Source organism: Panthera tigris, chromosome D3 (genome assembly GCF_018350195.1).
Source record: "Panthera tigris isolate Pti1 chromosome D3, P.tigris_Pti1_mat1.1, whole genome shotgun sequence".
Classification (NCBI taxonomy): Eukaryota; Metazoa; Chordata; class Mammalia; order Carnivora; family Felidae; genus Panthera; species Panthera tigris.
In genome coordinates this window covers 24,213,825-24,240,852 of record NC_056671.1, presented here as the reverse complement: position 1 = coordinate 24,240,852, position 27,028 = coordinate 24,213,825, and the positions used below count along the sequence as shown (strand labels likewise).

The 27,028-nt window shown below is 41.9% G+C and overlaps 2 protein-coding genes across 11 annotated transcripts in view; one reads left to right on the top strand and one right to left on the bottom strand.

The window, feature by feature from the left end:
- Positions 1-6,490, bottom strand: part of CHEK2 (checkpoint kinase 2) — a 46,869-nt gene extending 40,379 nt beyond the window's left edge. Inside the window, exons 1-3 of one of the 6 annotated variants that reach the window (XM_042962385.1) lie at positions 6,315-6,490; positions 6,092-6,157; positions 3,847-4,177 (exon numbers count right to left, since the gene is read on the bottom strand). In XM_042962385.1, coding sequence (XP_042818319.1) covers positions 3,847-4,177; positions 6,092-6,157 — 397 coding nt within the window. In that variant the 5' untranslated portion in view covers positions 6,315-6,490. Of the gene's footprint in view, positions 1-2,519; positions 2,611-3,212; positions 3,274-3,490; positions 3,623-3,664; positions 3,754-3,846; positions 4,178-5,891; positions 5,911-6,091; positions 6,158-6,314 lie in introns of those variants that run through there. The other 5 variants (XM_042962386.1, XM_042962387.1, XM_042962391.1 and 2 more) reach the window with 5 other exon arrangements.
- Positions 6,491-6,572: 82 nt separating this feature from the next.
- On the top strand, positions 6,573-22,422 carry HSCB (HscB mitochondrial iron-sulfur cluster cochaperone). 5 transcript variants are annotated; one of them, XM_007082509.3, is made up of 6 exons: positions 6,573-6,882; positions 8,594-8,690; positions 9,041-9,130; positions 9,753-9,897; positions 13,781-13,828; positions 22,312-22,422. In XM_007082509.3, the coding sequence occupies exons 1-6, from the start codon at positions 6,647-6,649 to the stop codon at positions 22,401-22,403; spliced, it is 708 nt and encodes a 235-aa protein (XP_007082571.2). In that variant the 5' UTR covers positions 6,573-6,646; the 3' UTR covers positions 22,404-22,422. The 5 variants fall into 5 exon arrangements, with proteins under 5 accessions (XP_007082571.2, XP_042818326.1, XP_015393145.1 ...); XM_042962394.1 differs by lacking the exon at positions 6,573-6,882 and adding an exon at positions 6,892-6,991; XM_042962392.1 differs by lacking the exon at positions 9,041-9,130.
- The last annotated feature ends 4,606 nt before the right edge of the window (positions 22,423-27,028 follow it).

Genomic DNA, 27,028 nt, shown 5'->3' with positions numbered 1-27,028 from the left:
GAGTAGTATGTGTATGAGTAGTATGTAACGCCAAATGTCACATGATAACAACTGAGCCAATGTCTCTTGAAATTTGCTTTGATATACGAGTGCTTTGGATTACAAGCATGTTTCCAGAATGAATTAGGCTCGCATACCAAGGTTTTACTGTATATCTATAAAAATCAGTCAAGGGGGGGGCGCCCAGGTGACTCAGTCGGTTAAGTGTGTATATACCCACACACAAATACACACAATGGAACATTATTTAGCCATTAAAAAAGTATGAAATCTTGCCATTTGCAACAACATGGATGGACTTTGAAGGCATTGTAAGTGAAATAAGTCAAAGAAAGACAAACACTGTATAATCTCACTTAAGTGTCTTATATGTAGAATCTAAAACACCTAATCTCGGGGCACCTGGGTGGCTCAGTTGGTTGAGCGGCTGACTTCAGCTCAGGTCATGATCTCACAGCTTGAAGGCTCGTGAGTTCAAGCCCTACATCGGGTTCTGTGCTGACAGCTCAGAGCCTGGAACCTGCTTCCGATTCTGTGTCTCCCTCTCTCTCTGCCTATCTCCTGCTCACCCTCTATGTGTCTCTCCCTCTCAAAAATAAACACTAAAAAAATTTTTAAGTAAATAAATAAAAATAAAAAACCTAAACTCATATAAACAAGAGTGGTGGTCACCAGGGACTGGAGAGTAGGGGAAATGGGGAGATATTCATTACAGAGTACACACTTCCAAATATAAGATGAGTAACTTCTGGGGATCTAATGTACAGCATGGTGATTACAGTTAATAATATTACATTATATACTTGAAAGCTGCTAAGAGCATAGATCTTAAATGTTCTCACCACAAAAAAGAAATGGTAATTATGGAATGTGATGGAAATGTTAGTAAACACTATGGTGGTAATCATTTTCCAATTTGTAACTACATCAAATTGACACATTGTACACCTTAATTTACACAATGTTACATGTCAATTATATGTAAAGTTTGGGTAGGGGAGGGGAAGAGGACAATTACGAGAGGAACAATTAAAAAAAATTTTTTTTAACATTTATTCATTTTTGAGAGTGAGACAGACAAAGCATGAGCGGGGGAGGGGCAGAGAGAGGGAAACACAGAATCTAAAGCAGGCTCCAGGCTCCGAGCTGTCAGCACAGAGCCCAGCACAGGGCTTGAAATCACAGATGTTGAGATCATGACCTGAGCTGAAGTCAGACGCTTAACCGACTGAGCCACCCAGGCGCCCCTAGAGGAACAATTTTATAAATAGATAATGGTGATAGTTGCACATTTTGTGAATGTACTTAATGCCATTAAACTGTATACTTAATGGTTACAGTGACAAAACTTTTTGTTGTATCTATTTTCCCACAATAAAAATAAGTAAACACTGGTGCCTACTGGCTCAATCAGTAGAGCATGCAACTCTCGATCTCAGGGCCATGAGTTCAAGCCCCACTTTGGGCACAGAGCTCACTTTAGTAATAATAATAATAATAATAATAATAATAATAATATAATAAGCAACATTAAAAATACTTAGGAATACTTTCTTTTTTTAGTACAAGACTTGTATACTGAAAACTATAAAACATCACAGAAAGAAATTAAAGAATACCTAAATAAATGGAAAAACATCCCATGTTCATGGATTGGAAGACTTAATATTAGATGTCAATAATCCCCAAATTAATCTATAGATTCAGTGTAATCCCTATCAAAATCTAAGCTGCTTTCTTTGCAGGAAGTGTCAACTTTGTTCTAAAATTCATATGGAAATGTAAGGGACCCAGAATAGTCAAAACAATCTTGAAAAAGAGGAACAAATCAGGGCTCACACTCTGGATTTCACAACTTACTACAAAGCAACAGTAATCAAGATTTTTGTGGTACTTGCATAAAAGGATAGACATAGACCAGGGGCATCTGAGTGGCTCAGTCGGTTAAGCATCTAACTTCAGCTCAGGTCATGATCTCATGGTTCATGAGTTCAAGCCCCACGTCAGGCTCTGTGCTGACAGCTCAGAGCCTGGAGCATGCTTCAGATTCTGTGTCTCTCTCTCTCTGCACCCCCCCCCCCCCGCTCATGCTCTGTCTGTCTCAAAAATAAGTAAACATTAAAAAAATTAAAAAAAAAAAAAAAGAATAGACATAGATCAATAAAATATTATTGAAAAGTCCAGAAATAGACCCTCGGATTTATGGCCAAATAATTTTTGACAAGGGTGCCAAGACCATTCAACAGAAAAAGAATAGTCTCTTCAAGAAAGTGCTCAAACACGGGGTGCCTGAGTGGCTCAGTCGGTTGGGCAACTGATTCTTGATCTTGGCTCAGGTCATTATCTCACGGTTCATGAATTTGAGCCCCATGTCAGGCTCTGTGCTGACAGTGTGGAACCTGCTTGGAATTCTCTCCCCTGTTCTCTCTACCCCTACCCCACCCTCTCTCTCTCTCTCAAAATAAATAAACAAAATAAAATTTGAAAAAAGGATGTGCTCAAACAACTAGGATACTCACACGCAAAAGAATAAATGTGGACCTCTGCCTCATACCATAAACAAAAAGCAACTCAAAATGGATCAGGGTAAGGTCTAAACATATAAAACATCTAGAAGAAAACAGGTGTGAATCAATAACTAATTATGATAGCTCCTAATGGAGCATCATATACTTTATGCTGTTCACCCTATCAGGATCCTCAGATATATGTAATCTCACTTTTAAAACTACATGGATGGAACTAGAGGGTATTGTGCTAAATGAAATTAGCCAAAAAAAGACAAATATCATATGCCTTCACTCATATGAGGAATTAAAGATACAAAACAGATGAACATGCAGAAGGGAAGCAAAAAGAATATAAAAACAGGGAGGGGGACAAAACATAAGGGACTCTTAAATATAGAGAGTAAACAAAGGGTTTCAGGAGGGGTTGTAGGGGAGGGGGGGAATGGGCTAAATGCATAAGGGGCATTAAGGAATCTACTCCTGAAATCATTGTTGCACTATATGCTAACTAACTTGGGTGTAAATTCAAAAAAAAAATTTAAGTAATTAATTAAAAATAAATAAATAATAAGTAAATCAATAAAAGTGATGCAGCCCACTCACCCTTTCTCCCCTTATCTGTTTCCCACCCACCATACATCAGCCCCACCCCTATCTTAAAACTATGGCTTAAATGAGTACAAAATAGCTTCAGATACTTACTTCTCAATTTAAAGTTGTACCTATAAACATTCCTATATTATTTCTCCATTTTCTACTGTTTCTTTTTCAGGTCATCAAAGTTGGACATGAAATAAAGAGTGATAAGGTACAAATAATACATTAATCATTCACTTTTAATATTAAAATGCTATTTCAAACACACACATAGCAAGGCCTTCCTACTGGAATCAGGAAGTGTCAGAGAGGATGAATGTATTTAAACTGCAGGGTTGACTATTTTGAGATAAAATCAAGTAACAGTCAACAAACAGCCTTACATATTCTGAAACTGTAAGAGGGATGTTCTAAAGCTGCCACAGGAGGGGTTAAGTGGTGAAGTTTCTGTGATGAGTTCAAAACTGTCTGCAAGTTTGAATGAATCAGCATTTTTCTTGGGAAAGGGTCCACTGCTCTCCTCAGACAGACAGAACATTACAGACGCCCAATAACACCTGTTGAAAGAATAAATGAAGGGGGATCCACAGCAAGTGAGAGTCAGTAAACTCCCCCAAAACTGCTTTCTTGGTTCCAACTTTCATCACCTTCCAACTCCGGGATCATTCCAGATGGTCTTAAGCTTTCTGTTACAACTCTCTACAATTAAAATATTACACAATATAACCAAGGGTCTTACCAAGATTGGTGAATCCATCCTGAAGAGCCCACAGTCGAGCCCAAGGGGCAGGGACAGGCTCCTCCGGTTCTTGGTCCTCGGGAATCGAACAGAGTTCCTGGGTGGACACCGTGTCTAAGGAGCTCAGAGTCCCCGAGCTGGAATGAGAGGACTGGCTGGATGTGGGTGCTGTGTTGGTGGAAGAGCTGGACGTGCCCTGCGAGTGTGAGGAGGAGCCATGTGTCTGGGAGGAGATGCCTTGAGACTGCGAGAAGCTGCCTTGGGACTGTGAACAGGCACCACTGCCATGGGGCGGCTGACCCTCCACATCCGTCTCCCGAGACATTACGACCTCAAAAATAAGTGGCCAATAATAAGATAAGTTTCAAGGAACAAGACTTGAAGGTCAAGAGTGAAGGACGGACATATTTACATCAGAAAAAAAAAAAAATCCGGAGCATGCATGTTCTGCAAGAGTTAAAATTCTAACAGTCCATGGGAAGCCTGAGTGGCTTAGTCAGTTGAGCATCCGACCCGTGATTTCGGGTTAGGTCATGATCTCACGGTTTGTGAGATGGAGCCCCACATTGGGCTCTGTGCTGACATGGAAGAGTCTGCTCGGCTCTCCCCCCCCCCCCCCTCTCTCTCTCCACCCCTCCCCCTCCACACATGAGGGCACACTCTCTTTCTCTCTCTCAAAATCAATCAACTTTAAAAAAAAATTAAATATTTCAAAAATATAGATCTAAATAGATCTATAGTTCTTGTGGGCTGAGGTTGCCATCAGATCACTTTCACCAGATGAGTGTTTTGTAGGGCAGCCACAAACCACAGGGAAAAGAAAGAAAAAAATTATTTGAAGGTTATAAATAAGCTAAAAGCAATTAACTAAGTTGGGGGTGGGAGGGAAGACTGATAACAGCTTACATTCATCTAATTTTTTAATTTTTTTTTTTTTAATTAGGAATGAAACCTAAAAGGTATTCACTAATACAATCAACACTACACTTAAATTTCATGTTTTGGAACAAGAAAGAAAGGGAATGTTGGTGTGGATTGGAGTAGAAGATGATTAAAGAGAAACTATATACTAACTCACTGCACCACTCAAGAGGTGACCATTTATGTAAAATGTCACTAATGCCCCTCCTCCCCCAAACCTGCCCCAAGACTGTGCAGACCACATCCTGTTTGTTCATCTAGATTCCTTGACTCCTAACTAAGGGCCAGGCTACTTAATGAGACAGAACACAAAGAAGACTGCTCTAAACAACTCCACCTAGCACTTTGTGATGCTAAGTTACTATGCTCATCTTTTCAGCATCCTAAATGGCCTTCCAGCCCAACAAAATTCTGCAGAAACCATAAGAGGTTCCCACCCTTGTTTAGAATTAACTTGATGGACAGCTTAATAACAGAAATTATAACAAAGTCAATCCTTAACTTTAAATCCCTAATGTGATTTTTATAAAGAGGGGAGAGGGGCATTCTCTCTTCTCCCCAGATATCCATACTCAGGTATTCCTCCAGGAGAACATAGTAAACATTACTCACACTGACATTTATATAGCTTTCCAAATACAAAGATCCTGATGACTTCTTCTTAAGCCACACCAGTAAGGTGATGCCAGAGCTGAGTACGCCAGCTCTAATACTACCTCGGTCAAGGTTGCAACCTCTTTCAGCTTTTTGAGCGAGACTTCTCCACCCTGAAAACTGGGGAAAGACTGAGTCAAGTAGTGGCTGCTATCCTTGCTTATTGGTAAGGGTCCACCGAACGGAAAACACATTACTCTCAGCCATGAGGAGGAAGTATATGGAAAGGTTAGAGGCAAACAAATCTGGAGTAGATAGATCTTGAGGGTTAAATGAGATGACACATGAACGTTCCTCCCCCAGCAATGCTTGATAATTGGGAGAACAGAATTCCAGTCCCAAAGAATCAGACAACCGGAAAAGGGTTTACAAGTGTAACACATTTTTTTTTTTCCAAATAGAGAAACTGAATCCCATGGTGGACTGGTGCCCTCCTACCCTCTCCTCGCCAAGCCATCCCACACACTTACTTATGGACACTCGCAGGGCATCCTCTTACACAGGTCAGTGTGTTTCCAGTTCCTGCAGCGCCTAGCAGCTAAGAGTGAGTTCTCAATAGGTTTTTTTTCGAAATTGAATCTAAAATATGGTAATAATTACTAACATTTATATAATCTTTACAAAGCAACTTCCCTCTGATTTTGAAGAACACAACTTTGTTCTTTCTTACCATGCACGTCTGGGCCAGTTTCAGCTTGTAAGCAACAGGGGAAGTGAACTTCACCTCGAAGTTCATCTACGAAGGAAGACAGTCGCCCACGCGTTCCTCTCCTCCCCCAAACCAAGCTCAAAAACCAAAGTGAAAATTCGGGAGATTCAGCTCGCATCAAGACCCCAAGAACGGGAATCGAACCCCCCAAACACCCAAGAGAAAGTTCCCCGCTACGACTCACCGCGTGAGCCCACCTGCAGCCACACGACTCAAAGCAGCCGCAGCCAGCACTGTGGCGCTAAACAAGCACATACGAACTCCACCCTCAGCCAATCAAAACAGCCCTCCGCCGCCGCCAGACCAATGAAGAGCAGCCGATGTGGTCGTCTACGCGTAGCCTCAATGCTTTCTGGGAGTTGTAGTTTAATATGAGGAGCGGGATTCCCAGAATCCAGGTTCCCCCGGGTTATCCCGCCCCCTTAGCTGCCCAGCCAATCAGCAGCAGTAGTCTGGTTGGGCCCTCGCTCACGGTTTCTCCCCGCAGGTGACCGTGGCGAGACAGGCCGCGGCCAGATGTGGGGCGGAAGGACCGGCGCCTTGCTGCGGGTGTGGGGGCTGTGGCCCGCAGGGGTCCGCGGGCGGAGACCTCTAGGCTGCAATGCTGCGTCTCTGGCCGGAAACAATTCCCCCCAGTGTTGGAACTGCGGCGGCCCAGGGGTCCCCAAGCGGGGAGACGGGTTCTTCTGCCCACAGTGCCGCGCGCTGCAGCCACCTGACCTCACTCGAGATTACTTCAGCCTCATGGACTGGTACGAAAGGCGGTTTCAGGAAATGCGCCGGGCGAGAGACACATCCGGGACTGGCGAACTAGCGTGGAGGGCCGAATATGCTTGGGAAGGAGAAGGCGGGACCTGTTAGGTCGATGGGCGGAGCCCTGGAAAACTGGGGGCGGGGACTGGGAGGGTGGGATTGCGGCCGGTGAGAGAGGAAATTGAGGGGTGGGCCTAAGGATAGGCTTTTGATCGATAGAGACCAGAATGGAGGGAGGACTGAAAGGGCGGGGATGGAGTTCTGGGGGAACTGAAGGAGGCTTCAGTGGAGGGAGGGTTGGGACCTGAGAAGAGAAGCTGAGGGGCGGGGCCTGAGGGAAATGAACTGGAGTGCCAGGGAAAGCAGACTTGAAGGACAGGGTCAAAATGGTTAAAGTTGGAGTGAGGATTTTCAGAAAGGGGTACTGAGGTGTTATGCAAAATAAGGGAGTAAATGAGCTTCCAGGTTTGTGAACACATGGAGATGTTGGGAGAATAGTGCGCCTAGAGGGCTTGGGAGCTCCCCCGAACTTTCCACCTACGCATCTCTTCCATCTGACTGCTCCCGAGTTACATCCCTTTATAATAAATGGGTAATCTAGTAAGAAAAACAAACAAAATAGGGTGTAAAAGCACCGAAAACCTGAACGTTGTGGTCTGAGTCTGAGAGAGAAGGGAGATTTGGAAGGAGAGAGACTGAGAAATGACTTTTTCCTGTTTTCCTCCAATGGTCGAGGAGCTTGGAGAGAGGTGAAGTTTGGACCGAGCCAAACTATTACGACAGGGCAGACTCCACGAATAGAAAGTGAAAGGGACTGGGTTAAAATAAAGTGGGAGACCAAGATGAAGGGACCTGGCCTCTCAAAAGATCGGGTGGGATTCGAAATGGTCCCCTTAACTCTGGGATCTGCCCCTGCCAGTCACTGCATACTTATGATGGGCTGCAGTAACACTATCCTTTAAGTTCTTGGAACACGCCCATCTCGTTCGCACCTCAGGGCCTTTGCATGTTCCCTCTGCCTCTGCATGACTTTTTCCTCTCATCTTTGATTATTTTTTTTTAAGTGTATTTATTTATGTGGTGGGGTTGGGCTGGGCAGAGAGAGAGGCTCCCAGGCAGCTTCCAGAACACAGGGCTCAAACTCATGAAGCCTGAGATAATGACCAAGAGTGTGTTGCCTAACTGTGCCAACCAGGCACCCCTGATTATTTTTCATCATTATTCAGGTCTCAGCTCAAATGTCATCTCTTTGTCCACCACATCTACCCCTTTCTCTGACCTTTTTCTCTTTTTTTTTTTTTTTTAATTTTTTTAACGTTTATTTATTTTTGAGACAGAGAGAGGCAGAGCATGAACGGGGGAGGGTCAGAGAGAGAGGGAGACACAGAATCGGAAGCAGGCTCCAGGCTCTGAGCTGTCAGCACAGAGCCCGACGTGGGGCTCGAACTCATGGACGGCAAGATCATGACCTGAGCCGAAGTCGGCCGCTTAACCAACCGAGCCACCCAGGCACCCCTTTTCTTTCCTTTTTTTTTTTTTTTTTTTAATTTTTTCGACCCTTTTCTCTTTCATAGCACCTACCACTTTTTAAGGTTATCTCTCTCTCTACATGTTTATTGCATCTTCCCCCAAGAGAACAGGAACCAGGCCCACAGTATAAAAATACAAAAATGTTCGAGGCATGAATTTTATCTCCCAATTTCCTTACAGCAACCGTGCCTTCGCAGTGGACACAGCGAAGCTCCAGAATAGGTACCAGCAGCTACAGCGTCTTGTCCACCCTGATTTCTTCAGCCAGAGGTCTCAGGTAGCCTGTTAGCCACCCCTAATCATACCCAAACACTAGTGCGTGGTGGGGTGGGTAGCCGTGGCTTTGCAGTGATGTGATTATCAGAGACAGAGCTAAACAGCCAGCTCCACCCAGGGACAGCTTGACCCCAGACTGCCAGGCCCTGGATCTACCCTGCACTCACAGCTTTTACCTGACTTCCCAGAAGAGTTAGAACCCATCTGTTGAAAATAAAGACAGCTCATCCCACACCAGTTCTACTTTGATGACTTCCTTAGGTGCCGGCCCATCAGCATTTTATGAAACAGTTTGTGAATGTAATGTGGCTATACCGATGGTAATAAGATTATCTTCATCTCCACTAACAGACTGAAAAAGACTTCTCAGAGAAGCATGCGACCCTGGTGAATGATGCCTATAAGACCCTCCTGGCCCCGCTGAGCAGGGGACTATACCTTGTAAGGTGATTTCCCAACCCTTCTATGCCTGCCTACATGGTATCCATTGTGCTGTGGGACAGCTGCTCCCCTGTATTCAGCAGAAGGGTGCTTGAGACCTGAGTTAGTCTAGGGATCCAAAAATAATTAGCCTCAAAGATACTGAATGGAGATAGTTTTCTCTGAATACTTGTAAATCTGCTTGCCTGATTGCATTTTTTTTTTTTTTTACCATTTTCTCTAAATTTCAAGGGTTGGATGGTGATGGCATTTAGGGAAGAGTAATTTGGGTTTTTGTTTGTTTGGTTTTTTGGTGGGGAGGAGCAGAGGGAAGAGTTTAGCACCTTAGAATTTTAGGATTTAGTAGAATCTTTACAAATATCTAGTTCAGTCTCCCGAGTGGAGGAATGACTCCTCCAGGGTTACACAGTCCCAGGGAGCAGAGAGGAATCCTGTCCCAGCTCTCTTATGTCAGTGTGACTTTCTCATACCCTACCTTCACACTCTCACTATTAAGACAGTTCCGTGTTTTGTTTTGTTTTGTTTTATGCATGGTATTCTGTTCTGAAGGGTGAGTAGGATTTATGACTCTGGCCACAGTTTCTTCAACTAACCTTACTTTCTCTGCTTCATGTCCCAATAGCTAAAGCTCCATGGAGTAGAGATTGCCGAAGGGACAGATTATGCAATGGACCAACAATTCCTCATGGAAATAATGGAAATCAATGAAAAACTTGCAGAAGCTCAAAGTGAAGCTGCTATGAAAGAGATTGAATCTATTGTCAGAGGTAAAAGATAAAATACCACTGAATGCATTTTATTGCTGTTGTGAGTACATGCCCAAGGTTAAGTGGAGAACGAATATGAAAACTACATATTGGTCATCATAATGATTCAGGGAGTATGTTTTTTCTTGATTATACTGAAAGCAATTTTGTCTGAAGTTTAGACTTGCAACATCCGTAGCTTGCCGGAAGGCAGCCCTAAACCAAGAATGTAATAGTATTTTGCAGATTGCAATCCTCCTTCCTACCCATGACATCATTTAAAAAAAATGTTTTTATTTACTCTTGAAGGAGAGAGATAGAACATGAGTGGGGGTGGGGCAGAGAGAGAGGGAGACACAGAATCCCAAGCAGACTCCAGGCTCTGAGCTGACAGCACAGATCCCGATGCGGGGCTCAAACTCACAATCTGTGAGATCATGACCTGAGTGAAGTTGGTTGCCCAGCTGACTGAGCCACCCAGGCGCCCCCGCATGACATCATTTAGATGTTATTATTGTCTCTGACAAAGATAAATAGGGCTTTCTGTGCACTGACAGTGTGGAACCTGCTTGGGATTCTCTCTCTCTCCCTCTCTACTCCTTCCCCTGGTAAAATAAATGAATAAAAACTTAAAAAAAAAAAAAAAGAGCCTGGGTGGCTCAGTTGGTTGAACATCCAACTTGGTCTCAGGTCATAATCTCATGGTTCATGGGTTCGAGCCCTGCATCAGGCTCTACACTGACACCTCAAAGCCTGGAGCCTGCTTCAGATTCTGTGTCTCCCTCTCTCTCTGCCCCTTCCCCCCTTGTGCTCGCTTGTTCTCTCTCTCGCTGTCTCAAAAATAAGGAAATAAACATTAAAAAAAAAAAAAAAAGAATAAATAGGCCTTAAAAGTTCATGGAAATGCCCAAGGTCACCTTGCAGAGCAAAGACTGAAAAACTGACTTCTGATCTCATTGCTTCGCTTTCCATCTTATTGCATAGTGTATCAGTCAGGGGTCTCCAGAGAAACAGAACCAATAGTATATATGTATACATGGAGAGAGAGAGAGAGAGGGAGAGAAAGAGAGAAACCTATTTTAAGGAATTGGCTTACATAATTGTGAGAGCTAGCAAGTCTAAAATATGGAGGGCAGACCAGCAGGCTGGGAAACTCAGGCAGGACTTCTATGCCCACATTATCAAAGCTAATCTTTACTTAAAGTCAACTGGCTGTAAATGTTAGTCACATCTACAAAATACCTTCACGGCAACATCCAGACTAGCATTTGACAAGACAACTGGACCATAGCCCAACCAAGTTGACACATAAAATTAACCATGCCATGTACAAAAGTTTCCAAATTCTCCCGATTGTATGCACATATGTACTTTCACAAACGTTTGTGGCATGCCTACTATGTATCAAGCATTGTGCACGACACAGTGAATAAGAAACACACCGCCGGCCCGCCCGTGTCTTCATGGAGTTTATATATTTCAACTCATGAGCCTCTCCCCTCCCTCCTGAAAAAAACTTCTCCTCTGCTGATGTTCCCTAAGTAAATGACACCATCCAGTTGCAAAATCCAAAACACTGAGGAGGCATTCTTAACAACTTATCCTCCCTTACCCCTGTAGACAGTCATCACCAAATCTCGAAATGCCAACCTTCTAAATGTGACCCAAATCTGTGTTTTCACTGCCAGCACCCTGTTCCAAGCTACCATTCGTTCTCACTGGGACAACTGCAGTAGCTCTAGACTGGTCTAGCTGTACCCTCAATCAAATATATTCCTACATTGTGATTTGTGTGATCTTTTGAAACCCAAGTCTAATCACATTACCCTTGGTCTTACTTTAAAATTTAACTGGCTTCCCAGTTAAAGATCAAAGTCTCTTCGGCTTCCAGGGACCTGTATGGCCTGTCTTCTTCCTCCCAATTGCCTCTCCACCTTAGGCACACAGGCTATTTCTAGTTCTCCATCTGTATCAAGCACCTTTCTACCCTAGGGCCTTTGCACAGGCTGTTCTTTTGCTTGAAACCCTCTTCTACTTCTAGTTAACTCTTCTTGCTCCAGATCTGGGGGCAATCATCCCTTCCTCAGAGAATCCTCAGCAAACCTCTTTATCTATACCTTTTGACAGTGGACACTCCCCCCTTGTAGGACCAATCACAGTTGTAACCTTACTGTTCTACATGAGATTATTTGACCAATTTCAACCTCCCTGCCTCCTTGGACTGGAAGTTCTGCAGAGGCAGAAATTGTATCTGCTTTTTGGTCCCCTCATATCCTCAGCCCGTGGAATATTATTCCACAGGGTATATTGGTGTATAACAGGGGTTCAGTAAATATTGAGTGAATCATGATCAAAGAATTACTTGTCTAAAAGCAGTAAAATGACAATTGGTGAGGGGAGGTCTATCAGCCAGGAGTGTATCAACAGCCTTACACCTGGGTGGTGTTGGGAGAAGAATTCAGTGCTTGCAATTAGAAGCCCCATCTGCACAGCTTTGGGAGGCAGAGGACTATGATGCTATACTGTAAGGGAGTCTTGGGTGCACTGTCAACACTGCCACTGAATTTATGTGTGACCTTGAGCAAGTGACTTCACCCTCTGAGCCTCAGTTTCCTTATCTGTAAAATGGAGATAACATCAGTACTGGTTGTTACAAGGATTAAAGTAAATGAAATAAAACATGTAAAACGCTTAACACAGTGTCTGGCCTGTAGCAGGTGCTCAGTCATTGGTGGGGGTTATTCTAGCCCTAGAGTAAATATCTGGTTTTGAACAGGTCACTGACCTTCGTTTAGATTAGTTCCTAAGTTTCTTTCCCTATAGGCACCTGCTAAGGCCCAAGGTTAGTGAGTGCGTATTCGAGGGCATAGGGCTAGTTAGATCTGGGACAGAACTTCAGAGCCTCTAGACTCCTAAGCCAGTGTTCTTTTGCCAACACCACATTGCCAGTTTCCCGCCACTGTATGAGAATCTGGACACTTGGGGTCTGTTCCCAGCTCCTCCACTCAACCGACCATGTGACCATAGGGCCATCTCCCAATACCTGTAACTGCCTGCAATGCGGATATAACATGTTTGAAAATGCTTTGAAAGCAGGCACCATATAAATGATTGATGCTATTTGTATCTGGAAAACACATAAAATTCTTCATTTTCTAATGAAGACCCAGCAGAAACATCAGGTGGCCGCTTCTCTACCTCCTTTGGCATCTTCTCTCTTATGGTACAACATAATCTAAATGTTTCATTTTCCTGGGCGGCTGTAGAAGTTGCAAGAGATTGCTTGAAACACTGTAATGCCCTGCCCTAGGCAATCCTAGCTTGCTAATTTTCTCCTGCTTGAAATCTGGAAGATTCATACTACTTGATGGAGATAATCAAAGCATTTCCTTGTCCTGTTTATTTTATTTATTTATTTTTATGTCTCTATAGCCATTTTACAAGACTTAGTGATTGCCCTTCAGACCTTTTTTTTTTTTTTTATGTTTATTTATTTTTGAGAGAGAGAGAGACGGACAGAGAAAGAGAGACAGAGGATCCCAAGAGGGCTCCATGCTGACAGCAAGGACCCTGGCAAAGACCCTGATGTGGGGCTCAAACTCACAAACCGTGAGATCATGACCTGAGCTAGAATCTGCTGTTTAACCAACTGAGCCACCCGGACACCCCACCCCTCAGACCTTTTGTAAGTAGAAAAACATAATGTAACTAGGGTCAGCTGCACCAAACAGGAGCTGTCTTCATGGGACATGTGGAGACAGAGTTTATGAGGCCTTACCCTGGAATCTAAGCTCCCTGTTGTGTTGTGTTGTGTTGTGCTGTGCTGTAACCAGCTACAAAGTGTTACCCTGACATCATTAGTCTATTTGAATAGAAAAATTAAGATACTGATTTTCTCTTTCAGCTAAACAGAAGGAATTGAGTGACAATGTGAGCAAAGCTTTTGAACAAGGTACTTTCTTCATTTCTTGACTTTCTTAAATATGAAAATAGATTGTAAGCACTGAGGTATAACCATTCAATAAGTAGCTATTATATATCCATCCTAGGATAGGTACATGAGGAGCTATAAAATATAGGCAAGCCTACATTTCTCCCTTCAAGGATTCACAGCCTTGCTAGAGAACCAACTGGTATGCCAAAAAACAGTGATATGCCAGAGAAAGATTAGATGAAAGTGCTTCTATTCCCCTTTAGCAAGTAGGAGAAGTGAAGGTGAGGGTTGTAGGCTGAAGCCAACAGAGACAGATCCTGAGGGCAAGGCTGCACAATCAACATTTGGCAAAGCCTGCATACCCCTTTCTCCTGCAAAGCCCAGGAGGAGAAGCCCGTGGCAGAGCTGTGCCCAAATTACAAATATGGGCTATTCATCCTGGTCCCCATTGCTCCTGGTTCCCAGGTTGAAGAGATTGGGTCTTTTTCTAGCTATTTTGAAGCAAGAACAGTCTTTTTCTCCATCCCAGACTTATGCCACCCCTTAAATAACAAAATAATGGCCTTTTACCCTTTACCTGAGAGATCATTTGATTGTGGGAAGCAAAAGGCCACTCAAGCTAGCCCAGATCAAAAGGAGATTATTATAATGAATTGGGACTATCTCCCAGAATCCAAAGAGAAAGTCCCTGTGATGATTATAGTACATAGTGTGATAAGAGCTCTTCTGGGGCAAAGCCTGGGGACCAGAAAACAGTCTGGAACCAAAGCTGTGGTCACGGACTCGGTGCCTCTGGCAATTCCTTTCCATCCTCTCCTCACTGTAAACCAGCTCCATCACCTTCCTCATTAGCGTGCAGTGCTCCAAAATGCCCTCCCCCATGGGATGACTCTTTAGTCCTCCTTGGTCTATTACCTTATAAGAACAAAGACTTTGACCATCTGATTAGAGTCCTCTAGACCCATCTCCGGATTCCTGAGAGAGGGGATTTGATGGAGCCAGATGCCCATTGCAGTCCAGCTAGTGCTGAGGGCATAGGCTTATACAGTGTGCCGCCCAGTTTGCAGGGACTGTAGGAGCCCATTCTGAGGCATAGGCAGAGGGAAGGTCTCTAAAAAGATGTGAGAGAAAGCTAGATTAACAGCAGAAGAGTCTGGAACCTAGCCTGATACATCTGCCTGAAATCCATGAACCCAGCCCACTGGCTAAGATGTTCACGTATTCCACCATCTCCTAGCACATGTTGGCAGATTTTTATGTTTTTGATTATGAAATATAATTTTTAAGAAGACTACACAATACATAAGTACAATTTAAGGAATAAAAACAAAAACACCCATGTCCCTACCACTCAGCTTAAGAAATAGAACATGAACAGAAGATATACAAATGGCCAATAAGCACATGGGAAGATGTGCAGCATCACTAATGATTAGGCAAATGGAAATCAAAACCACAGTGAGATACTACCTCATACTCATTAGGATGGCTATTAGAAAACCCAGAAAATGACAAGTATTGGTGAGGGTCTAGAGACATTGAAACCCTTGTGCACTAGTGAAGGGGATGTAATACAGTGCAGCCACCATGGAAAACAGTACGGTATTTCCTCAAAAAGTTAAAAATAGAATTACCATACAATCCAGTAATTCCACTTCTTTTTTTTTTCTTTTTTTAAGTTTATTTATTTGTTGGAGTGGGAGGAGAGAGAGGGAGAGAGAGAAATCCAAAGAAGGCTCTGCGCAGAGCCCGATGTGGGGGTCAGACTCACCAACTGTGAGATCACGACCTGAGCCGAAATCAAGAGTCAGAGGCTTAACTGACTGAGCCACCCAGGCACCCCCAGCAATTCCACTTCTGAGTTTACCCCTGAAGAATTGACTCAAAGAGATACTTGCATACTGTCAAAGATAAAGCCATATACTAGTTAAAGTTGTAAGGATAGGTTTTAATCAGTAATAACTATCGCCATAGGGAAAAGAGTGCGGTGTGAACCGAACTCCAATTTGTACAGAGATGACTGAGCATTTTAAATTAAAGGGAGAAGGAGGGAGTAGGGAGGGGGGTGAGTGTTGTCTCAGTAGAGTCTGGGAAATGAAAATTACAAAAATGGGAAGGTAGTGGGGGTTGGTCCATGTGAAACCGACCTGGGTTGCTAACTGGGGCTTAATTAGAGTGGGGCTCAGACACTAAGAGACAGGCCCTATTTTCTAGTGTTGGCTGCAACAAACAGTATGAAAGAGACAGCAAGAGACATTCTTCTTTCTCGGAACAATGGAAGTCCATTTCTCATTCGATCTCCCTTTGTTTATTAAGGTCTAGCTGAACCATCTGTTGCTACTTGGTAGGAGAAGATATTTACTGGATGACATGAGCAGTCAGGCATTTAATGAGGAGCATCTCTATGGAAACAAAAAGAAAAACAAAGATTAATGGTGGGAGCAGACTATAAAGCCAGTTTCTGAGTCCAGAGGGTGGGCAGTTACTTAAGACTCTGAACTCTTAAGCATCTTTACATGGTGGTATGAGGATGGCAATGACAATCTGATAGATATCTTAGTTTATAGTTTGAATGCCAGTAGTGATGGCCTAGACATCAATGTCACAGTCATGGCTACTTCCCAGAGCAGAGCATGGAAGACACAGGAGTTCTGGTGGATTTTCTGGGTAGCCCAAGTGGCAGCAATGGTTGCCCACACGTGATTTGTAGTGACAGGTTCTTTGATGTTTATATCAAGTTGTCTGGCATCAGCTTACAGGGCTTTTTCAGATCCTGGAGGAAAGGGCAACCACAAGACAAGCTGAGTCCCAATAAGGACCTGGGCAGTCAGGTTTTAGTTCTCAGTGATGCCAAGTCAGGAGAGAAGGAGAAAAATGGGAAACAGAAATTTGGAGAGTTGTAGGCAAATATTGAAGGAAACTAGGAGGATTAAGAATTTGCTAAGGGCTAAAAAAAAAAAAAAAGAATTTGCTAAGGGCTGACAAAATGTGTAAGATGGCAGGAAGGATCCAGTTCGGTTTTCAGGAAGATAATAACCTCAGAGACAATGAGCAGAAATAGATTCCGGGTGTGACATACTTTTCCACTGTCATGAAATTTCTCTCTACAGTCACCCCCCTTTTTAATCAAATGTTATCAGCGGGGTGCCTGGGTGGCTCAGTCAGTTAAGGCTCCGACTCTTGATTTCAGCTCAGGTCATGATCTCATGGTTTGTGAGTTCAACCCCCGCATTGGGCTCTGTGCTGGCAGCTCGGAGACTGCTTGGGATTCTCTCTCTCCCTCTTTCTCTGCCCCTCCCTCCCCCCAAATAAATTTAAAAACTTAAAAAAAAAAGGTTATCAGAGTAAGAATAGTTTTGTTTGCAAAATAATTTTAGTTTCATTAAAGTTGGCCTAATTATTAACATGAGTGAAATGAGAATGGTAATCACCCATACAGATTAAGTTTCCTTTATGGAACCTTTTATAAGGAATCTCAGATTGGACTTTAAAAAGCCTCTTAATGCTAGGAATTCAAGTGAAGAATTCACTGTCAGACATCACCTGCACTACCTATGGACTTGGGTGAATTCCTCTTTTCTCGAGGTTTCCCAAAACATCCTAAATTTCCTGGGCCTATTGGGAAATGACCTACTTTACTCACCTGTAAGGCTGGGAACCCTATAAGCCAGGTGCCAGCCCAGTTTTTTCCTAGAGGGCTTTGTAAGCTTGGCTCCATAAAGTCAACCTTACCTCCTTAAAATTGTCCATTCTGTCTGATTTTATGCATCATTTTCAAATGTGACATTCCTATCAAAGCTTTGGTCATAAAACCAATGTTTTAAATTATGTTCTATTCTATTGACTATTTTCCTGAGCCTAGCAAATAGATATAGTGCCATGAAAATAATAGTGTCTTTCTCTGATGGACTTATTTTGCTATGCATTATATTCTCTAGTTCCATCCATGTTGTTGCATATGGCAAGATTTCATTCTTTTTTTATGGCTGAGAAATATCCCATTGTGTATATGTATATACCACTTATTTACCCATTCATCAGTCATGGACACTCGGGCTGTTTCCATAATTTGGCTATTGTAGACAATGCTGCTATAAACATCAGGGCGCATGTCTCCCTTCAAATTAGTATTTTTGTATTCTTTGGGTTAATACCTTGTAGTGTGCAATTGCTGGGTCATAAGGTGGTTCTATTTTTAACTTTTTGAGGAATCTCCATCCTGTTTTCCAGAGTGGCTGTACCAGTTTGCATTTAAGAAACAAAACAAATGAGAAGTGCCTGGGTGGCTCAGTCAGTTAAGCATCTGACTTCAGCTCAGGTCATGATCTCATGGTTCATGAGTCTGAACCCTGCATTGGACTCTCTGCTGTAAGAGCAGAGCCCACTTGGGATCCTCTGTCCCAATCTTTCTCTGCCCCTCCACCGCTCCCACATGTGTGTGTGTGGTGGGAGAGGGGGCAGTTATGTGCACTCTCTTAGAAATAAATAAACGTTAAGATTTTTTTTTAATAAATGAAACAAATGATTATATGGGGAAAAAAGAGGAAGACAAACCAAGAAACACACTTCTAACTATAGAGAACAAATTGATGGTTACCAGAGGGAAGGTGGGTGAGGGGATGGGTTAAGTAGGTGACGGGGATTAAGGAGATGAGCATTGGGTGTTGTATTTAAGTGCTGAATCACTAAATTGTATACCTGAGACTAATATGACACGTTATGTTAGCTAACTGGAATTTAAGTAAAAACTTAAATAAATACATAAATATTTTTTAAATGTTTGTTTATTTATTTATTTATTTATTTTTGAGAGAGAGCACACACACAAGCAGGGAAGGAGCAGACAGAAAGGGACACAGAGAATCCCAAGCAGGCTTGCTGCCAGCACAGAGCTCACTGCAGGGTTCTAACCCATGAACCATGAGATCATGACCTGAGCCAATATCAAGAATCTGTGCTCAATCAACTGAGCCCCTAAATATTTTTTTAAAAACAAGACTAAAACTTCCTGGATCATTAAGTCATAAACCCATAGGCTTTTTTTGGTTGTTTTTTTTTTAGTATGTATGTATGTATGTATGTATTTTTATTTTAAAGAGAGAGAGCACAAGTGGGGAGAGAGACAGAGAATCTTAAGCAGGCTGCACCATCAGTATGGAGCCCAACACAGGGCTCGATCCCGTGACTCTGGGATCACGACCTGAGCCAAAATCAAGAGTCAGACACTCAACCAACTGAGCCACCCGGGAATGCCCCCACCCCCACCCCAATGGCTTTTTCTTTAGAGTTTTGAAAATCCTAACTTCGTTTATCATTTTAGTCTCAGGGTTATTTAAGCAATGCCATCAGAAGGCTATACCTCAGGAGTACCTGGTACAATCTTTTTTCGAGGGTCTCTGAGACAGGCCCTTTTTGTTAACTACAGTAGTCTGCCATGCCATGTAGCTGGTTGCAAGAGCTTGTAGGAAAGCATCAGCGTAAAGCAACAACTCTCTGTGGATAGCAGAAGACTTAAAGTGACCACAGTTAAAGACCTGATGAAAGATCATTGTAAAAATACTACGGTTGACAGGGAAATGTGGTTGTTTCTGTAAGTCAGCACATTGTGAAATAATAACTAGGCTGATCACAATATGCAAGAACCTAGTATAGATAGAGCATTGACAAATTTCTGGGAACTTTATAAGATTTCTGAAATAATAGCATTCTACCCATACAAATATAACCTCCAGAAAGTTAAGTATCTCTTCTTTGACAATGCTTCCCATGTAATATAATTTCATCGAATAAACCTAATTAGTTTAACATCTCTCCTTTTAGAAGGTGAGAGAACAAATCCTTTGAGGTTCTCCAGGGACCCTCAGAAAATTCAAACTTAGTTTTAGGTCAGGAAGACTTTATTTAGAATTTGATTTTGGGAAGTTGTCTGAAGTGTCGAATTCTTTAAATATTTTAGGATCATAGGTCATCGTGAAACAATACTTAGTTATCCACTTAACAATGTGATGATAAAATATTTCAAAGGCAAATACAAGCGGTAACATGAAAAATAAAGATCCTTAGCTCCAAATAGAGAGAAGACTCTTCTCTGAAGCAATGAAGGACATGATAAAGACAACATGAAGCACAGGAAGTTACTTTGATAAGACACACAATGTTTGTTTCCTAGGCAGATTACTCAAAAGGTTAAGAAAAATATTTTGCAGTCTTTTATTAAGAGCAGACCAATGACCCAAGGAAATTTGTCATTTTAACAGAACGAAAAGCAAACTCTGGTTTTCTATCAGTGCACTATTGACATTGAAGTTCATTTCAAGGGGCACCTGGCTGGCTCAGTCAGTGGAGTGTGCGACTCTTGATCTTAGGGGTATGAGTTTGAGCCCACATTGGGTGTAGAGATTACTTGAGAAAAATAAAATCTTAAAAAAAAATAAAACTAAAAAACTGAAATTCATTTCAAAAATATGTATAAATCCACTTAATCTTAACCAGCTTTGACCTCACAACATAAAATTCCTTTTCCACAAATGCTCTACAACTTTCAATATCCATTCATATTTTGTTGTATTCCTTCCTTCCTTCACATTCTACTTTAGGACACAATTACTCCTTTATCTTAGCAGAAACATATTCTTCATTCTTCGTGTACTTTTCATATAAAAACACATCCTACGTTTCTTCCAATCTTTGTACCCTGAAGTTGTAGTCATATTTTTTTATATATTGATCATAAGTTTTAACCATTAGTAAGCTTTATTTTACTAGGAAGTAGACAATTGAGAACTATAATATGCCAGTGTTCTGTAGTAGTAAGCAAATTTATGACTATACCATCTCATAAACTGTAGAGGTGTATATGCTTCCTGTAATACATTTTTTTTTTTAATATGGCAAGAACATGTTTATTAAGAGACTCAAAATCCTTGGCCTCTCTGGACCATATAAAAATAAATAGCCAATGGACACCTAGGTGGCTCAGTCAGTTAAGCATCCGACTCTTGATTTCCATTCAGGTCGTGGGATTGAGCCCCAAGTTGGGCCCTGCACTGGCAGCATGGAGCCTGCTTGGAATTCTCTCTCTCCCGCTCTCTCTCTCTGCCCCACCCCAGCTCACACACACTCTCTCTCTCTCTCTCTCTCTCTCTCTCTCTCTCTCTCAAAGTAAATAAACATTTAAATATATATGTAAATAAATAAATAGACAAAAATATATAAATTTCGGGGTATCTGGGTGGCTCAGTCAGTTAAGCGTCCAACTCTTGATTTCAGCTCAGGTCATGATCTCACGGTTTCGGTTTCTTGAGTTCGAGCCCGGCATGGGCTCTGTGCTGACAGCAGGGAGCCTGCTTTAGATTCTGCCCCTCCCCTCTTTCTCTCTAAAATAAATTAACGTAAAAAAAAAAAAGTATATAAACTTAAACTTTTGCTTAATAGTAAATGTTTTAGTAGTGCCTGTGTGGCTCATACAGTTAAGCATCATTCTTCAGCTCAGGTCACGATCTCAGCCCCATGCCATCAGGCAGGGTGAGTTCAAGCCCCACACATCAGGCTCTCTGCTGTCAGCACTGAGTCCACTTGGGATCTTCTGTCCCCCTCTCTCTGCCCTTCCTCCGCTCTCTCTCTCTCTCTCTCTAAACAATAAATAAACGTTTAAAAAATAGTAAATGTTTTAGCACTTTATCTTATTTAGAAATTATTTAGATATTTCATGAATATCCATTATTTAACTTAGTTTACTTAGCAAGACTAAGATTTCAAGTTGCCAGGAAGATTTTGGACATGATTTTTAGGCAGCATATTATAAACCATATTTTTTGTTGGGATAAATAAAGTTTGTCAGAATGATTTTAATTTGAGTAATATCAGATTTACCATCTCTAGAATCTTAAACATCTAGTTAAGTATAATATTAGGTTATTTGACCAGTAAGTCCAAATAGAATGAAAATGTATGTTTGCATTATATTTAATGTTAGCAACTCTATAAACATGCCTATTTTATTAAACCCAACAATATCAAGTTAGTCTTATTTACCAAAGATTTATACAAATTACGTGGCAATGAAAAATATTTGAGTTGGCTCCTATAATTCTGGAAGTTTTAGAAGACTTCGTTTACATAAGAACTTCTTTCTAAGCCAATTAAGATACAACTCCTTTAAGGGATTTTATAAATTAATTTGGTAATCCCATCTGGAGATAGAGAAATATCATTCATATATATACATATATATATATATATATATATATATACATACACATATATATATACCCATATATATATACGTATGTATATATATATATATATACGTATATATATATGGGTATATATATATGTGTATGTATATATATATATATATATACATACATAGACACAAATACAGATAGTTCAGTTTTCATTTTTAAATTTTATCTGTAAGTCAGACTGGCTACCTTGGTCAACAGAGTTGGTTTATTCTTGTTTGAAATGAAGCCTCACATTAATGTCTCTGTTTATTTCAGATGATTTTGAAAAAGCCAAGGAAATTTTAACAAAGATGAGATACTTTTCAAATGTAGAAGAAAAGATCAAGTTAAAGAAGATACCTCTCTAATGATTACTAGTTTAAAAGTTTTAAAAATAAAGTTCTTATATATTTCTTCTCTGGCTTCTGCTAATTGAGACTAGAGATGCTTTGACCGCTTATAGCATCTTAGTTAAACCCGTGGCTCAAACATCACGGGATGTCAAAGTTTGTCATGAGAGGAAACTGTGGCGAGAGCTTGGGTGGTCCATTCTTTGTGTGCTATTTAATACAGCATGCTCCCCCTCTAGGCCAGTAAGTGAGGAAGTGGGGATGTGGCCAGCTCGAGGCCCTGGAGAAGGGGTTGGCAAGTTTTTACTACAAAGGGCCAGATAGCAAATACTTCAGGCCCTGTGGCCCATACTGCCTCTGTTGTAACTACTCAACTCTGTCATTGCAGCTTTTGGCCTACAAAACAGGCAGGGGACTAGATTTGGTCCAGGCTTTCCCAACGTCCACCCTAGAACCACATCTTCTTTCTAATTAGTAGTGCCCTTGTTACCACAAACTGCATTCAGTTTGGTAACCATGCAGAGCTGCCTAAGAATCTCTGAGGCCTACATTTCAGAATGTAGACAATATTTATTACCAGTTAGTCTGGTATTTAACACCAACCCCATTTCCAGCTCCACCTTGGTGGGGTTGGAGCAGTTTTAATTTCTTTCTGGACAGTTGACACTCTCTTCTCTATTCCCCCACTCCTCTAATCCACCCAAAGAACAACTCCTGCTTACTCTTTTGGATCCTTGGAAATTCAGATTAAGTTCTTGATTCATTTCTAGAAGGAAAAAAATGTCCCCCCTTTTTTTAAATCTCTGGATTAAGGAAGATTAAAATAGAAAATTCTGCTTAAAAAATTCCAAGAACTGAATGGGTGGGTCAGTCATTTAAGCATCCAACTTTTGATTTTGGCTCAGGTCATGATCCCAGGGTCATGGGATCAAGCCCCACATCGGGCTCTGCTCCGAGTCTGGAGCCTGCTTAAGATTTTCTCTCTTTCCCTCTGCCCTTGTCCCCCACTGGTGTGCTCGTGCTCTCTCTCTCTCTCTCTCAAATAAAAATAATAATAAATAGAAACAAATTCCAAGATGGGTGCCTGGCTGGCTCAGTCGGAGGGACATGTGACTCAATCTCAAGAGTTGTGAGTTTGAGGCCCACATTGGGTGTAGAGATTACTAAAAAATCAATAAACTTGAAAGAAAGGAAAGGAGAGGAGGGGAAGGGAGGGGAGGAAGGAAGGAAGGAATCTGAAGAAATGACAACTCTTGGAGAGAATTACTTGTTTATAATTGAAAAGTGAGAACCAAGGTTTAACTCCTAGAGCTTAAAGCTGCGGCTCTTCGAGGCACCTGGGTGGCTCAGTCAGTTGAATGTCTGACTTCAGCTCAGGTCATGATCTTTGGATTCATGAGTTCGAGCCCTGCATCAGGCTCTGTGCCGACAGCTCAGAGCCTGGAGCCTGCTTCCGATTCTGTGTCCCCCTCTCTCTCTGCTCCTCCCCCACTCATGCTCTGTCTCTCAAAGATAAATAAACGTTAAAAGAATTTTAAAATTTTTTTTAAAAACTGTGACTCCTTTGCATCCTCCCTCATCCTTGTCTAAGAAATTTACATCTCATGAATCCTAATCCTGTTATACTGAGTTTGTTAACATTTTAGGATTTATGGATCTTCTGAAGGCAAATTAACCACAGCAGCTGTGTGGCTTAATGGTATTTAGGAATATCAGCACGATCACCAACTCTCTCACATTTTAGGAGGAGAATGAGTGATTTGTCTAAAAACACACAGGGAGTCTTTAAGTAAACAATTACAATGCAAGCAAATGTCCTGATTAAATTGGGTGCTTCTGCAAAGGAATAGGAGATGACAGCAGTGCTTGAAGTACTTCTGCAGACAATCTTCATTCCTCCTTCAGAACAATGACCAGAACCAGCACAATCTGACCACAAAAGGAGATCAGATAAACATCTTTGGAGGAATTTCAAAGAAACTTTTCCCCTACCTGTTGCCATGAGCTAGGAAGCTCACTATGCCTCCCGGCAAACTACTTCTGATTTAAGGGATTAAAAAAAAAAAAAAAAAATTATGTCTGAGTCTGGGATTACTTTTTTTTGTTTTTCCTTCACTCTTTCAAATTCTTTCCCTGTTAGTGTAAAGTCTAAGTTTAGTGGGACTTCTAAATCCAGGAACCTTTGCACGTATTCCCTGACAAAGCCCTTATGGGGAAGTATACTTCCTGGCATCTGCAAGGTTAGTAGCCCTATTTGGATTAAAGGTTTTTTTTATTTTTTTATTTTTTTAATGTTTATTTATATTTGAGAAAGAGAGAGAGAGAGACAGAGTGCAAGCAGGGGAGGGGCTGAGAGAAGGAGACAGAACCTGAAGCAGGCTCCATCCAGGCTCTGAGCTGTCAGCACAGAGCCTGAAGTGGGGCTCCAACTCACGGACCACGAGATAATGACCTGAGCCAAAGTCAGACGCTTAACTGACTGAGCCACCCAGGCACCCCTCTTTTTTTTTTTAAGTTAAGTAATCTCTACACCCAATGTGGAGCTGGAACTCACAACCCCAAGATCAGGAGTCACATACTCTTCAGACTGAGCCAGCCAGGTACCAAGTGAAACAAATTAAGCACTCACCTCCCTCCCCACATTATTCCCAATACAGAAAAAAATTATCAGAATAATAAGAGGTTTTGATTAATTTGTGATTATTTCTTCTCCAACTCTGCTGTTCAGACAGGCCCAGTCTTGTGGATTGGATGGGTCCCCCCAAAAATTTACATGGTGAAGCCCTAACCCCCAGTGTGGCTATACTCAGAGATGGTACCTCCAAGGCATTAAGGTTAAATGAGGTCATAAGGGTAAGGCTCTCATCAGACAGGATTCATGTCCTTATGACAAAAGATACTTTCTCCCTACACTCATGCACTAGGGAAAAATCTTGTGAGAAAGCCAGAGAGAAGGCAGCCAGGAACAGACTCCTCACCGGAAATAGAAACTAACCATGCTGGCACCTTGATCTTGGATTTCCAGCCTCCAGACCATGAGAAAATTAACTTCTATTGTTTAAGTCACCCAGTCTGAGGTATTTTGTTATGGGATCTGACCTGTCTGATACACCTGGATTTGAATCCTAACTCTGCCACCCATTTGCTTGAGTCCACAATTACGCTAAGCTTCATTTCCTATCTTTAAAATGGTGATAATAATACCTGTTTCACAGGATTGTTGTAAGGATCAAATGAAATAAATTATCTAAACAAATTGTTTAGCCCAGTGCATCGCATATGGGAAGCACTGAAATGTGACTTTTAAAATTATAATAACTACTGGGGCACCTAAGTGGCTCAGTTAGGTGACTGACTTTGGCTCAGGGTCATGATCTCACAGTCCATGAGTTCAAGTCCCATGTTGGGCTCTGTGCTGACAGCTCAGAGCCTGGAGCTTGCTTCAGATTCTGTGTCTCCCTCTCTCTCTGGCCCTCCCCAGCTTTCACTCTGTCTCTCTTTCTCTCAAAATTAAACAAAAATTAATTAATTAATTAATTAATTAATTAAAAAGTTCTTTAACATTTTATTTATTTTTGAGACAGAGAGAAACAGAGCATGAACGGGGGAGGGGCAGAGAGAGAGGGAGACACAGAATCGGAAGCAGGCTCCAGGCTCTGAGCCATCAGCCCAGAGCCCGACGCGGGGGCTCGAACTCATGGACCGCGAGATCGTGACCTGAGCTGAAGTCGGCCGCTTAACTGACTGAGCCACCCAGGTGCCCAATTAATTAATTAATTAATTAAAATAAAATTATAATGACTACTTTTATTATTTGGCAACAAAGTCATATCTTTTCACATCAGAGTAAACAATACCCCTTCAGCAGAGTTTCAAGCACCTATTTTGTGCAAGAGAATGTTCAGCCCTGGAAGAAATACATAAACAGATGCTTCTTGTCTATTTGAGGATTATACCAATAATCAAAACAATAATAAAAGTTCCCATTTGCTGGGGAGACTGGTTGGCTCAGTCAGTAGAGCATGTGACTCTTGATCTTGGGGTCATGAGTTTGAGCCCCATATTAGGTTCAGAGATTAGTTTTAAAAAATCAGTAAAAAAAAAAAAAAGTTCCTATTTGCTCCATAGTTACTATGTGTAATATTTTGCATGAATCCATCAAATTACACCCAATTCAGCTCATTTCACAGATGAAGAAACAAGCTCCCAGAATATAAGAGTCAAGAGCCATGATTCAAACCCAAGTCTACCTCAGCCTGTGCTCTTAGGGAGGCTGAACCCACCAGATTAAGTACCAGCCAAGAAGATAAAACAATTTGTACACCAGGGGCCATTTACCAGGGCCCACATCATGCCAAACAGAAGCAGGACTTGACCCAAGTCCCTATTTCCAAGGCCTGCATATACAGCTTCACTGGGCATAGGGAGGGATCGCTCTCAGGTAAGAAGGTTTCAGGGAAGAGGGGGAGTGGAGTCCAGACAGGCAGAGAGAAGCTGTATCATGTGTCCCCAAGCCCCATCCCCTGGTTGAATGACTCTCTAGGAAATCTCACAGGACTTGGTATATCGTCCTTACTCATGGCTACGATGTATTACAATGAAAGGATCAAAAGCCAACTCAACAAAGGGAAAAGGCACATGGG